Source organism: Octopus bimaculoides, chromosome 1 (genome assembly GCF_046866305.1).
Source record: "Octopus bimaculoides isolate indiv1 chromosome 1, ASM4686630v1, whole genome shotgun sequence".
NCBI classification, from domain to species: Eukaryota; Metazoa; Mollusca; class Cephalopoda; order Octopoda; family Octopodidae; genus Octopus; species Octopus bimaculoides.
In genome coordinates, this window is record NC_142928.1 from 196,018,573 (window position 1) to 196,034,031 (window position 15,459).

Consider the following 15,459-nt stretch of genomic DNA (forward strand, 5'->3'; position numbering starts at 1 on the left):
AAGTTGACTTTGCTTTCATCCTTTTGGGGTTGATGAATGAAGGTTATGCCCCAGCATGGCTGCAGTTGACTGAAACAAGTAAAAGACAAATATATACTATTAACTTACAAAATTACTATTTTTAAATCTCACAACGAGAGATATTCAGCAACAGTACTTTGGAGTAAAGATTGTTTGCCAACATAACATGGTAGTCATGGTTTAGGATGAATGTTACTGTAATACTATTAACTTGTTTGAAAATCTTTCATAAACTACCAAGGTCTCCAGAAGTTGCATCTAACTCCATTCTCAGCTGTGTTGAGTTAGAACGATATCACATCTGGGATAGGTTCCTCATCCTTTCAAAGCTAACTTCCCTCATATGATCTCATACTTGTCCCACACTACAATTAGTGAACAAAACCATTTAGAATTAACACCTTCCCCATTCACCAGTCCCACCCACACTGATATGTTGCGTAATTACTGCTGTGTGTTGTTTTATCTTCATTTGGTTTGTGTTAAAAGTTTAACGTGTTTAATTTTTGGACCTGAATTTCTTGTTAATAGGATTTGATTTTGGAACGAAACAAACTGGTGACCTTGTGTGGGACGTCCAGCTTCCAAGTTGGTGCCAGGGCAATGCACGTTTGTTTGTTTTGATTCATCGACAAGCCTTAGAATCTCCATATGTCTCAGAAAATATCCATCGGTGGATTAACTTGGTCTATGGTTACAAACAACAGGGAGATTCAGCTGTCCAGGCCATTAATGTCTTTCACCCAGCTGTGAGTATACCGTTTGGCATTTCTTGACCATTCCACTGCCCATACCATCTTCCACATTCTCTCACACGTGCCTGTTCTACTCCCCACCCATAGTTTTCTGTTTGTCCCCTCCCCCCCAATTGTCTCCCTATTTTCATGTTGTTATTTTTTTTCCTTCTTCAACAGACGTATTTTGGTGTTGATGTGGACAGTGAGAAGGACCCAGTCCACCGACAAGCCTTGATAACCATGATCAAAACGTATGGTCAGACCCCAAAACAACTGCTACGGACACCACACCCCCAACTCCCTCCCTATCTTCTCACACAGATATTTCCTAGTTTAGCAAATGTTGGCAAACCCACAACAATGGTAAGTTCCTTGGTTTTTTTTTTGTTGCGTTCCTTGTTTGTTTTTGTTGTTGTGTGCCATCAAGAGATAACTGGATATGACATGGCATGCGTGAAGATTAAGGCACCGGATTGCTGATTCTGTAGTTTTAACCCTCTAGCATTTAAACTGACCATATCCAGACCAAACATTCTGCCTTGTTTTATGATCAAAACAGCCAGATCCATCCTGTCATACCTACCCTACAATGTCATTCTAAAAATAAACGATTGCATCATTGAAATCTCAAAGCTGTGAGATAATCTTTTCTACTCTAGGCACAAGGCCCAAAATTTTAGGGGAGGGGGCCAGTTGATTAGATCGACCCAGTACGCAACTGGTACTTAATTTATTGAACCTGAAAGGATGGAAGGCAAAGTCAACCTCGGTGAAATTTGAACTCAGAACGTAAAGACAGACGAAATACCACTAACTATTTCACCCGGCGTGCTAACATTTCTTATTTCTTTACTGCCCACAAGGGGCTAAACATAGAGGGGACAAACAGAATGTAATGGCAGATGAAATACCGCTAAGCATTTCGCCCGGCGTGCTAATGTTTCTGCCAGCTCGCTGCCTTAAAGCTATGAGATAATGCATGATTAATTCGAGACAAAGTGATTAGGTGTTACATTTGACAGAGTAATCTGAATGCTGAACAGTCAAGTTCAAATCTTGCTTTAGACGTTGAAATCATTAAGCAGGCTACATAACATCAATTGGGTCAGTTTGCCTGACTGACAACAGGTTCCACTTCTTGTTGCCATCAGTAACAGACTAACATTGTAACATGCTGCTCGTGTTCAACCGGGGGGGGGGGGGGGAATATTGTCCTACTTGGAAACAGGTGAAGGTTAGTGACAGTAAAGACATCCTGCCATAGAATATCTGCTTTAATGAATTCCATCTGACCCATGCAAACACAGAAAAGTGGACGTTAAAATCATCATCATCATCATCATGTAATGTTTGTTTTCCATGTTGGCATGGGTTGGACGGTTTGACAGGATCTGATAAGGTCAGGAGCTACATCGGGTTCCATTTTTTGTGTTGGTTTGGTTTCTACAGCTGGATGCCTGTCCTAACACCAACCACTTTACAGAATGGCCATAACAAAATAGCACAAATGATGATAATGTGTATATGTATGTTTACATGTATGGTATGTATATATATATATATGTGTGTGTGTGTGTGTGTGTGTGTGTAAAAGCTATGTAATATTTCTGTGTCGTTTCTGTTACAGATCTCCAGTTTAAGTTGTGTTAAAGGTTTAAACTGGGGAGACTATGTCGGTTCCCCAGACTGCCCCCCTCCTGCTGTGATACACCGAAAAGAGACTAGATCTGTTGCTGCTGTTAAACTTATCGCCCTCCAGACAGGAGAGGTATTTGGAATCCGAAACGAAAGTTGTCTTCTAACCATGTGTAGCAAAGACCGAGGTAATTACTGGGTTTTTAAAAACTTTTTTTTATGTTTCAGTTATTGGACTGTGGCCATGCTGGGGCACCAACTTAAAGGATTTAGTCGAACAAATTGATACCAGTACTTATTTTTTTAACCTGGATTGTGCAACGAGATTCAAGTATCTTTCCACAGCCATTATGCTTCATATTGTTTAGAGAAGTCTTTGGAGTGTCTAGATATCAAGGTGCTTTAACATAGAACCACCCGTGGTTCAATGTTACAGCACTTCCTGTTTTAAAGTGACTTAAATTAAAACCTTCTTTAATAATGAGTCATTTTATTAAAGCTTTTATTTTAAAAATCAAAAGGCAGTGTATTTCAATAGAACGCATCATCGTCGTTGTCAGGCAGCATGGTGACAAAAAGCTTTTGCATCAAAAGTGCACAGGAGTGGCTGTGTGGTAAGTAGCTTGCTTACCAACCACATGGTTCCGGGTTCAGTCCCACAGTGTGGCACCTTGGGCAAGTGTCTTCTACAATAGCCTTGGGCTGACCAAAGCCTTGTGAGTGGATTTGGTAGACAGAAACTAAAAGAAGCCCGTCGTATATATATATATATATATATATATATATATGTGTGTGTGTGTGTATATGGTTGTGTCTGTGTTTGTGCCGCCAACTTCGCTTGACTAAAGGCAGTGTTCCAGCATGGCCACAGTCAAATGACTGAAACAAATAAAGGAATAAAAGAATTATGTTCCAAACGTCAGCTTAATTAGTTTAATAAAAACGTTTTTTTTTTAATGAAACTCTTCATTATTTTCAAAATTAAAACCAAATTGAAACAAAAGGTTTAATTCCACACCAAAACAATGTCTGCGTAGTCTTTTACTTTGTCAGTATTTGGCGTCAGATCTCACCTTTAACAATGCCTTCTCTGATCTATTCTACAGGGTGTCCACAAAGTCTGGGTACATGGGGATTAACACATACTCTAAGAAATTATTATTTCTGATATTTAATTGTTTATGTTATGATTTTATTTACTCCATGTACCCAGACCTTGTGGACACCCTGAATTTAGAAATCAAACCAACAACCAACTACATTCTTCTCTCTCTCTCTTTCTTGTCACAGGTGTTATTGGTATAAATACCACTGATGTGATATGGGCCGCTATACTTAGTTGGAAACATCCGGATGGTATTCTTCGTATTACAAATAATCCTGATAGAAGTCCAGTCAACTTCCTTCAAGTCAGTCCTTATGATCAGGTCAGCTCAACACTCTCCCTAATTAACAATCTATCATCTTCATCATTGCATTCTTTTCTGTTGATTGCATTAACAGTGCTCATATCATTTTCATTGTCTACCACTGGCCCCTTTCCATCAATGGTGCTACTACAATTGTTAATGGTTTCTATCACGGACCCCTTCCATTTATAATATCTATCACTCACCCTCTTTTTATTGTCTACAACTTTCCCCCCTCCCTTCCTGGTGTTTACAATTGTCCCCCCTTCCATTAACAGCCTCTACCTCTGTCTCCTCTTTTTTAGACCACTTGTATAGCATCTGTTCCTGACTGTCGTTTATTGTTTATTGGAGGCAGAGCTGGTGTGATAACAGTGTACACTACCCTGCACAATACAGCAAAGGTAAGTAACACCACCAGGGTGTGTGTGCCAGTGGCACGTAAAAAGCACCAACCAAACATGGCCAATGCCAGTACCCCCTGACTGGCCCCCTTGCCAGTGGCACATAAAAAGCACCATCCGACGTGGTTGATGCCAGGTTCACTTGACTGGCTCCCATGTCAGTGGCATGTAAAAAGCACCAACCAAACATGGCCAATGCCAGTACCCCCTGACTGGCCCCCTTGCCAGTGGCATGTAAAAAGCACTATCCGAATGTGATCGATGCCAGGCCCGCCTGACTAGCATGTAAAAAGCACCCGCTACACTCTTGGAGTGGTTGGCCTTAGGAATGGCATCCAGCTGTAGAAATACTGCCAGATCAGATTGGAGCCTGGTGCAGCCATTGGCTCTCCAGACCTCAGTCAAACTGTCCAACCCATGCCAGCATGGAATGCAGACGTTAAATGATGATATATACACACACACACACACAAGAGTTAAGGAATGGAGTAGATAAGATCTGGGCTACATATGTTTCACAGCGAGTGGACCCTCAGAAGTGGTAAATATCCAGGTAAGGTGTATACTGCAGGCTACTCTTCAGGCTGAGAATATCTTGGTTAAATGTAAGTTTACTTTGCTGCAAGGAAGTACATGTTAACCCATGGAAGATGCACAACCTTCCGTCTCAATAAACCACTATTGTCTCTGAAAGATGTTTTTTTTATATCTACTACGGATTGCTTGAAGCTAACTTTCTTCCTACACCTCAATCCCTGGATCTTTATATATATATATATTTAAACACAAAAGAGGCGAGCCTTAACAGGTTGCCTTACATACTAGAAGGAACAGTCAAAAAGTCCAGTTAAGAGCAATTTCGAAAGGAATGAAAAATAAAAACATTTCCCGTGTTTTACAGCCGGACCTTTGGTTTCGAACTTTAATTAACAAATAAAATAAAGTGCAAGGCGAAGTTCTCATCAGTGGATAGGCCAAAACATTAACATTTCAGCTGTGCAAGCACAGTTTCAATCGGCAGCAAATAAAAATTCCAATATATATATATATATATATATATATATATATATATATATATATATATGCACATACACATTAATATGGAACAGCCTGCTCATGAAATTAACGTGCAAGTGGTTGAGCACTCCACAGACATATGTACCCTTAACGTAGTTCTCAGGGGGGAGATTCATCATGACACAGAGTGTGACAAGGCTGGCCCCTTTAAAATACAGAAACAGTAAGAAAGAGTGAGAGAAAGTTGTGGTGAAAGAGTACAGCAGGGTTCACCACTACCCCTTGCCGAAGCCTTGTGGAACTTTAGGTGTTTTCGCTCAATAAACACTCACAACACCTGGTCTGGGAATTGAAACTGCGACCCTACGACCACAAGCCTGCTGCCCTAACCACTGGGCCATTACTTCTCCACATTATATACACATGCCGTAAGAGAATGGAGTATCTGGTATTACCATACAGTAAAGATATGACGACAGGATGTGTGTGTGTGTGTATATGTATGTATATAAGGTGTGAGAGAAGATAACGTCTTGTATAACAATGATAAGGTGGTGATGATGAATGACATTGATGATAGTGGTTGTGATGATGTTAGGGGCCCTGTCCAGTTTATATATTTGTATATCTTTTCTCTTATTATTGGTGTTTGTTTTCCTTTTTGGTCAGAAATCTCACCTGCAAGTGTTAGGCCACAAGAAACAACTTTATGGTCACACCTGTCCCATAACGACAATCACTGTGTGTAAATCTTACAGTATTTTTGTCAGTGCTAGTGAAGATGGGCTGTGTATCATCTGGGACTTGAATCGGTAAGTTTCTTGATTTCGTTATTTGCATTATTTATGTATGGGCATATGGTGTAGTGGTTAAGAGCACGGGCTACTAACCCCAAGATTCCGAGTTGGATTCCAGGCAGTGACCTGAATAATAATAATAATAATAATAATAATAATAATAATAAGACATAGTCTTAATTGAGAAAGAAAACAAACTATGCTGGATCATAGATATAGCATGCCCAGCTAACAACAAGGTATGCGACAAGGAAGAAAGAAAAGTCGAGAGATATGACAGGTTAGCTTGGGAGGTAAAGCAGTTGTGGTCGATGAAAAAGGTTGCAGTAGTACCAGTAATTGTTGGAGCCCTGGGAACAGTGAGCAAAAATCTCGAGAAGTACGTGGGACAAATAGGGGCTGCAATAAGGGTGGAGCACTTGCAGAAAACAGTACTGCTTGGAACTGCTCGAATACTCCGGAAGGTGCTCGAAAATAAGAGGTGTTACCTTAGTTCACTGGTAGTGAACAGCTGATGCTGTAGTACATCTCCAGCATTAGAAGCTATGCAAAGGTAATAATAATAATAATAATAATAATGATAATAATAATAATAACAACAACATCGAAAAATACCTTAGGAATGAGAACCCAGGTTCAAAATTTCCCCAAGACACCTGATGAAGGCTGGAGGGTATATCAGCCGAAATGTTGTGTTAACAACAAACAAGATGAGGACAAATATCTGTCAAATGTAAATAATTCCTCATCTCTTAGATATAGAACTGTATTCTTGATTTCATATCATCTGCAATTAAAAACAATTCATTTTAACAATTCTTACCATCATCCTCATCATAATGGTAACAAGCTTATTGTATACAGTGCTCAGGTGCACCACAACTCATCAGAAAGGGTATATATGTGTGTATATATGTATGTATATAAGGTGTAAGAGAAGAGATCTTGTATAACAATGGTAAGATGGTGATGATGAATGACAATGATGATAGTGGTTGTGGTGATGTTAGGTGACCTGTCCAGTGTAGTGTAAACGATGGTGATGATGATCATCATCATCATGTGATGGTGGTAAATGGTTGTCACAGTCATACAAGCAGCATCCTTCATTTTGAATGTTCCATGAAACAGGTCCGTCCACAGGGAAATATTCTCTTATTTGGAAAGAGGTGAATGTTGGCGACATGAGAGGCACCTAGCTGTAGGAAAACCTGCCTCAGCAATTTCCAAGTGATCCCTACAAACATGGAAAGGTGGATGTTAAGTGATGATGTGAAAGAATCTTGAAAAATTATAAAGCGAAAACAAGTTGGTGTAAATGGCCATCATAGTTGTGTTTTTATTTTTTTTTATTTTTCAATATGTGTATTTCCGTTTCTTTCCACAGGCTGTCCTATGTGCGCTCCATAGAAGGCCATACGTGTAGTGTAAACACTATTGCTATCAGTGAAACACTGGGTGATATTGTCACAATAAGTTCTGCTGGTAAATATTACATTATATAGCATTTAATATTACACGACCATAAAATACACACACACACACACACACAGAGCAGATATGAATCTCAAACACACTCACAACACAGTGAGCCTTCAGCAAACATTCCTTTCTGTCTGTTGAGTTGCACTCCAGATGAACTCACAGTCCATTGCCACTCCCACTCTATCTCTGCTCTCACTCACTTCTACCGCAACCCGTCTGATCCATGTTAGCAATCTACCACCAATAGTCGTTGCCTGTCCACTAAACTCTCGCTCATTTTTACCATTTTTTTACACTTCAGATGTCGGCAGTATTATGATGCTGCATACAGTCAATGCACAACTAGTTGCTGTACATAACTGCGAAGATAGAATACTGTGTGCCGCTTACTCCAGTGCTGCTGAAGGACGTTCTGTGAATGTTATTGCTGGGGGATTAAGTGCTGGAATAGTTCGGTAAGTAAAACTAGTATTGTTCCCATTGTACTCACTACATGCCCTCCTCTGCCTTACATTCCGCTGTCCCATTTGTATAACAACTCTCTCATTTTACTCCCTCTCCTTCACCTCTTATCTCTTTCTCTCTCTTACTCTAACGTAACACATGACTGGAGTAATCAATCAACCAACCCGACTTTACAGCCATTGTCATTAATATATATTTTCATCATCATTTAACATTAATTTTTCCAAGTTCAAATGCATTACAGTAATCCCTCGACTATCGCAGGTGCTACATTCCAAAACCCTCCATGGTAGGTGAAAATCCATGAAGTAGAAACAGTACTCATCAGAAGGCGGCGAGCTGGCAGAAACGTTAGCACCACAGGCGAAATGCTTAGCGGTATTTCGTCTGCCATTACGTTCTGAGTTCAAATTCCGCCGAGGTCGACTTTGCCTTTCATCCTTTCGGGGTCGATAAATTAAGTACCAGTTACGCACTGGGGTCGATGTAATCGACTTATTTCCTTTGTCTGTCCTTGTTTGTCCCCTCTATGTTTAGCTTAGCCCCTTGTGGGCAGTAAAGAAATAAGAAACAGTACTCATCATCATCATCATCATCGTCATTTAACGTCCGCTTTCCATGCTAGCATGGGCTGGATGGGTTGACTGAGGACTGGCAAGCCAGGAAGCTGCACCAGGCTCCAGTCTGATCTGGCAAAGTTTCTACAGCTGGATGCCCTTCCTAACGCCAACCACTCCAAGAGTGTAGTGGGTACTTTTATGTGCCACCAGCATGAGTGCCAGTCAGGTGGTTCTGGCAATGACCACGCTCAAAAGGTGTTTTTTTTACATGCTACCTGCATGGGAGCCAGTCCGGCGGCACTGGCAACAACCATGCTCGAATGTTGTTTTTCATGTGCCTCCGGCACGGGAGCCAATACGTGACTCTGGCAATGATCACGCTCAGACATGATTTTAACATTCCAATGGCACGAGTGCCAATCAGGCAGAACAGTCATCAGGGATTTTGATTTGATTTCACTTGCCTCAATAGGTCTTTGCAAGAAAAGTTTGTCCAATGAACGAGGGGTACTCATACACTTACAGTATATGAAACCATTGGTAGCTTTGTTAACCTAGAAATAAAAAAACAAAAAGTGTTTATCCACCACTGCAGTGTTGAGCATTCATTCTCACTTTTTGATGTTTAGTAATAATGTGTTAATCCCATCATTGTTTCACTTTATTGTATTTCCTTGTAGACTGTGGAACAGTTGGACCCTGGAACCTGTTAGAGATCTTGTTGATGAAGCACTGAAGGGCAAGCAGATTTTGAGGTAAGTTGAGGGTCTTTATTGTACTGTATTAATAAGAATTCATTGCATAACACTGGACTCTCTTTAGAATCAGTTTATATCTTTGGGTGCTGCGAATAGAATCATTGAACAGGCTCCATCATTCCCCAATCACTTTCTGTGACATCATCATCATCGTTTAACGTCCACTTTCCATGCTAGCATGGGTTGGACGATTTGACTGAGGACTGGTGAACCGGATGGCTGCACCAGGCTCCAATCTGATCTGGCAGAGTTTCTACAGCTGGATGCCCTTCCAAACGCCGACCACTCCGAGTGTAGTGGGTGCTTTTACATGCCACCGGCACGAGGGCCAGTCACACGGTACTGGCAATGGCCTCGTTCAAAAGGTCTTTTCATGTGCCAGGAAGGCGAAGTTGGTAACGGTCACGTTCAAATGGTGCTATTTACATGCCACCAGCACGAAAGCCAGACAGCTGGTGCTCTGGCAACGATCACGCTCGGACAGTGCTCTTAGTGATTTACTGGTACTGGTGCCAGTAAGTATATATATATATTTTGTATTCTTCCTTTCTACTTGGAGAGTTTAGATGTAGTTAGATGTCCTTCTGTTTAAATGTAATTTCATTAAAATTCTATATCTTTCGCAGCTGAAGATTGCTCTGCATTTTACATTTGATGTAATGTTCACATTGCTTAATTAAATGGAGTCGCATGAAACGACCGTACTGCATTAACTTTGGATATCCTTGTTGCTTATTTTGACTTGTATATATATATACACATACGATGTGCTTCTTTCAGTTTCTGTCTATGAAATCCACTCGGAAGGCTCTGGTCGGGCTGAGGCTTATAATAAAAGACACTTGCCCAAGGTGCCACGCAGTGGGACTGAACCCAGTACTATGTGGTTGGTAAGCAAGCTTCTTACCACACAGCTACGCCTGTGCCTCTTTATGTATACGTGATCTCAATCATTTGTTCATTTCATTTCATTTCTATTTCTCTATGCCAACATGGCTTAGATGGAAGAAGTAAGTTTAAAACAGAATTCTAACCTCCAGATGCACTTCCTGTTGTCAAAGATATATTGTCATTATATACTCTTTTACTTGTTTCAGTCATTTGACTGTGGCCATGCTGGAGCACCGCTTTTTAGTCAAACAAATCGACCCCGGGACTCATTCTTTGTAAGCCTAGTACTTATTCTATCGGTCTCTTTTTGCCGAACTGTTAAGTTACGGGGACGTAAACACTCCAGCATCGGTTGTCAAGCGATAGTGGTTGGGACAAACAGACATACAAACATACATATATATATATATATATATATATATATATATATATATATATAACGGGTTTCTTTCAGTTTCTGTCTACCAAATCCACTCACAAGGCTTTGGTGAGCCTGAGGCTATAGTAGAAGACACTTGCCCAAGGTGCCATGCAGTGGGACTGAACCCGGGACCATGTGGTTGGTAAGCAAGCTACTTACCACACAGCCACTCCTGCGCCTATCTCTCTCTTTTTTTTTTTTGTTTTTTAATACCATTATACCTAATGCCTTGCTGTTATTAAATTTTGATGTCTTTTTTCTCTCTCTCTCTTCCAGTTTGACATTTACTCATGATTCTCAACATCTGTGCGTCTCAGCTTCAGATGGAACAATAACCTTCTGGGCAAACCAGGCATCAAAGCCAAGAACTCCACGTCTGATTCTCTTTCTCTGAATCAAAAATCCTGCCCACTCCTACCAACAACAACATAAATTAAAAAAAAAAGACAAACAGATAAAGTACTGAAACCAAAAATTTTGTAATTATTGTCAAGAAAAACAAAAAAAGACTTATATTTCACAATTACTGTTGCTCCACTGACTCACCATGTCCCTGTAAATAGAAAAAATACCCAGCCCTCCCCCTAGCCCTTTCAACTATGGTTTCTATAACCAAATTCTATGCACATACCACCTTGTTATTATGGTTACCATTTTTTTTTTTTTTTTCAAACTTGGTTCGTTTCTCTTGGAGATTCTCATCACTTCTGTTTGTCGTAAGGACAGCCAATGTTAGTGAAGGACATGTCTACCTTAGACATTATGTTTTTGCATCATTATGTAATTTATTCAAACATTTATTATTTATTCATTTCTATCTTCTTCCTCTTCTCTCTCTCTCTCTCTCTCTCTCTCTGTACATGAATATATGTACCGTATTCGATGGCATAGAAGACACACACACCAATTTCAGCAGTGTAAAATTCAGGACAAAAAAAAAAAAAAAAAAAAAAAGAAATTTTTAGGGCATTAAAACTTATGAGAGGCCCAACCTCACATACAGGACCAGAGATGATTTTATTGAGACTTGTTTTGGAGGAAAAAAAGTGTGTATTATATACCATCAAATATGATATGTATTCTTCCTCACTCTTTTGGAAAAAAGTGAAAATTCTGAGAAATTTCAGGGTGTTTAAGACTGTTTTTTTTTTCTCTTTTTTTTACAGGATGGCACCAGCCATTATGTGACATCAGCACGTGTCATGCTAATTTACTTCCCAGAAACACTTTAAAAACTATTCCCACTGGGTGAAACTGTCTTGGAAGGGCTGTGGGGGCCATTTCTGTTGTCTGGTAAAAAACTATGGCAAAATCTTGTAAAATAGAACGAAGTTCTTTATGAGTCAACATCCACAAAACAGTTTCAACAACTGAATTGCAATTTTAAGATGGTTAACGCCTACATTACAAAAATAAAGGCATTAATGATATGAATTCCACACCCTTCCCTACTTCATCTCCACCCCGTCTTCTTTTTGTAAAGATGACAGGATTTGGGGCTTGTGTAAGCGACGATAATTTTATAATCCAAGACTGGTCTCACTCACCTATTTGTAGATACTCACCTAGATTGTATTGGCAACAGATTGTCTCCCCTTCTTCAGTCTTTGGCACAATTCAGTTCTTGAACTTCTTACATACACACGCACACATGAGAGAAAAATATATATCTGTATATATGCGTGTATGTTCGTATATATATATAATTATATATATATATATGCATACACATAAAATTTATATTTAAAAAAAAGATTTTGACTAACTTCCAAGTTTTACTGAACAAGCATATCAAACAGTCTGTCGGTGAAACTTCAAAGTCACTGTCAACTCCTTTTAAAATAAATAAATATTTGGTTCAATGAATTTTTATATTTTTTTTTAGAATATAATACATCACTATTATTATAATCAATGTGCATTGTGTGTGCTTTTATATAATTTCATATGCATGCATATATATATATATATATATATCTCACAGTATCAACAAGACTATTGGATGTTGTTATACATCATTGGTCACAATGCGCTTTGCATTGTTTTAGCTATCAAATGATAACACCCCGTGTCATTTGAAAGCTAAATTATGTGTCTATATATATATATATATATATATATATACACACATACATAATTATATATATATTTGCACATCCACCACATACTGAGTACAATAGCTGTGATGTGTTACATTCTAAAAGCTACAAAAATTTATTGACGAAAATATATATACACACACACACACACATACACATGTGGACATGTTTATATATATATATATATATATATATATAAACAGATGTGTTTGTATATATATATAAATATATATATATATATATATATATATATAAATAAGCAGATGTGTTTGTGTATATATATATATATATATATATATACAAACATTAATATTTTCCTCTCTTCTTCAATTAAAAAAAAGTAAAAGAAATTATATTTTAAAGATTGCTTATATTTCTTACGATAAAAAGTTTATTCTATCTTCTCAACATAAGCATCTCTAACGGAATATGAACACACACACATACACCATGTGTGTGTGTCTATACATACACCACACACCCACATTGCATACATACGCTGAATAACAAAGTAAAAGTAATGTTTATTTTTTTTATCTAAAATCCATGAAAGTTCACATTATATTTATCTGCCTTTCACTATTTATTGATTATAGATTATTGATCTAACCCACCGTCCTCCACACCCTGTAGCTTGCCAGTGTCTGTAAAAGATAAAACAAATCTCTTTTGTCCCATTTTGTATTACAATCTCACAGCAAAATATCAAAAGTTCATCTTAAAAGTTCCCTACCACCACCACCACCACCACCACCACCACTTTCATCTGACCAACCACATCTTCCTCACCGACTGAACACTCCTCCACTGTCTTCCCACCACCAGCCCAGGATACTCCATACCACACCCCATGTATCTATGCACTCTATCCCCAAATATATACACATACACACACTCACGTTAGCAGAAGTGTTTTCCTAACTTTCAAATTAATTTAAAATTTCAATAAGTGGAATTACATTTTCTGTACACTACTTGTGTCTGATAAACCTGTACATTCTATGTACGTTTATACATATATATATATATATATATATGTGTGTGTGTGTGTATGTATATAGTATGTTTATTTGTATGCATATGTATGTGCTCATGTAAATGTATTTGTACTTGTGTATGTTTATATATGCATGTAAGTGTGTGTGTGTGTGTGTGTGTGTGTGTGTGTGTGTGTGTATATATATTTGTTTTATATATCATACACAATTATGTTACGGTGTTGTTGCAAGACAACTGTGTCGTATAACTAGTGTGGTTGTATCTGTATTATTCCAACACCTAAAACACATGTGCCTCGTTGGTCTCCAGAACACAAGCACTCCTTCCTCCTTTTGACTTAACCCTACCCCTCCTTGACTCAAAGCTGCCTGTGTATAGCTGACCAAAATCAGCCATACATTATATATACCCTGTTCACCACTTTCAAGCTGACCCCTAATATTTCTCCTACCTACCCATCCACCTACAAGCACGCACATACACACACCAGGGCCTTTCCCCCCCTTATTCTTTCTATATCCCTACTTCTATTTTGCTGTTTACAATTTGGTATTCTTTACAGAAATGAAGAACTGATTTTTTTTTTTGTTCACCAGAGTCTGAGTTAAAAAAAACAAAAACTGCAACACAAAAGCTGTTTCCTATCGGGGAACACATTTCCTGATATTTCTTTAAGGCTTTCTATTTTGTCTCCCTCGAAAAAGAAAAAAAAAAAAAAAAAAAAAAAAATTATCATTATTTTTAGGGCAGTGGATCAACAGAATTGTTGGAATATTGGATAAAATGCCTTGTGGTGTTTGTTCCAGCTTGTTACATTGTGTTACTTTCCTGTTGGGGTCAAATTTGCTTTTCATCTATCTGGGATTAATAGAATAAAGTACCAGTAAAGCACAGGGGCTAATGTAATTACCTGCCCCTCCCCTAAAAATTAGTGTCCTTCTCCCTGAATTAGAATTATTAATACCAGTAATTTCTGTTACCAATATTAGCAGGGGATAAGGTGGGGTCGTTGGCAGAACTGTTACCATGCTGGGCGAAATGCTTAGTGGCATTTCATCCCTCTTTATGTTCTTAAGTCAACTTTGCCTTTCATCTCTTTGGTGGGGGTCACTAAAATAAATACCAGTTGCGCACTGGGGTCAATGTAATTGACTTACTCCCCCTTCCCCTGAACTTGCTGGCCTTGTGCCAAAATTTGAAATCAGTGGATTGACAAAATCATCAAAGCAGTGGACGAAATACCTTTTGGTATTTAGTTAGTCCTTGAAAATTCTGAGTTTGAATCCCATAGAGCTTAACTTTCAAGGGTCAATAAAGTGAAGTACCAGTCAAGTACTGGGATTGATATAATCAATTAACCTCCCACTCCCCTCTCCTCCTGCTAAAATTCTTGGCACAATGCCAAAATGAGAATCATTATGAAGATGACGAGCTGGCAAAATTGTTAGCAGCATCAGAAGAATGCCGAGCGGCTTTCTTCCAGCTCTTTACATTCTGAATTCAAACCCAATGAGGCTCAACTTTGCCTTTCAGGTTCAACAATTGAACAATATAGAATACCAGTCAAGTACTGGGGTCAATATATACATATATATATATATATATATATAGTGTATCCACCTTCCCTGAAATTGCTGGCTTTGTGCCCAAAATAGAATTATTATTATTATTATTAAATTACTGCAAATGTAAACAAATAGAGGAGTTTATTCCAAGTCCATCTGCACAATACTACCGTTATATTACTCTTATGTCTGTGAG

At 38.6% G+C, this 15,459-nt stretch overlaps 1 protein-coding gene across 4 annotated transcripts in view; it reads left to right on the forward strand.

Annotated features, from left to right (window-relative positions):
* Positions 1–11,726, forward strand: part of LOC106869897 (lysosomal-trafficking regulator) — a 204,809-nt gene extending 193,083 nt beyond the window's left edge. For all 4 annotated transcript variants that reach the window (XM_089365207.1, XM_089365198.1, XM_089365192.1 and 1 more), the window contains 10 exons: positions 553–770; positions 936–1,121; positions 2,386–2,581; positions 3,684–3,820; positions 4,108–4,206; positions 5,893–6,035; positions 7,408–7,505; positions 7,807–7,960; positions 9,211–9,285; positions 10,877–11,726. In XM_089365207.1, the coding sequence (XP_089221333.1) occupies positions 553–770; positions 936–1,121; positions 2,386–2,581; positions 3,684–3,820; positions 4,108–4,206; positions 5,893–6,035; positions 7,408–7,505; positions 7,807–7,960; positions 9,211–9,285; positions 10,877–10,994 (1,424 nt within the window). In that variant the 3' untranslated portion in view covers positions 10,995–11,726. The remainder of the gene's footprint in view (positions 1–552; positions 771–935; positions 1,122–2,385; positions 2,582–3,683; positions 3,821–4,107; positions 4,207–5,892; positions 6,036–7,407; positions 7,506–7,806; positions 7,961–9,210; positions 9,286–10,876) is intronic.
* Positions 11,727–15,459: the final 3,733 nt, after the last annotated feature.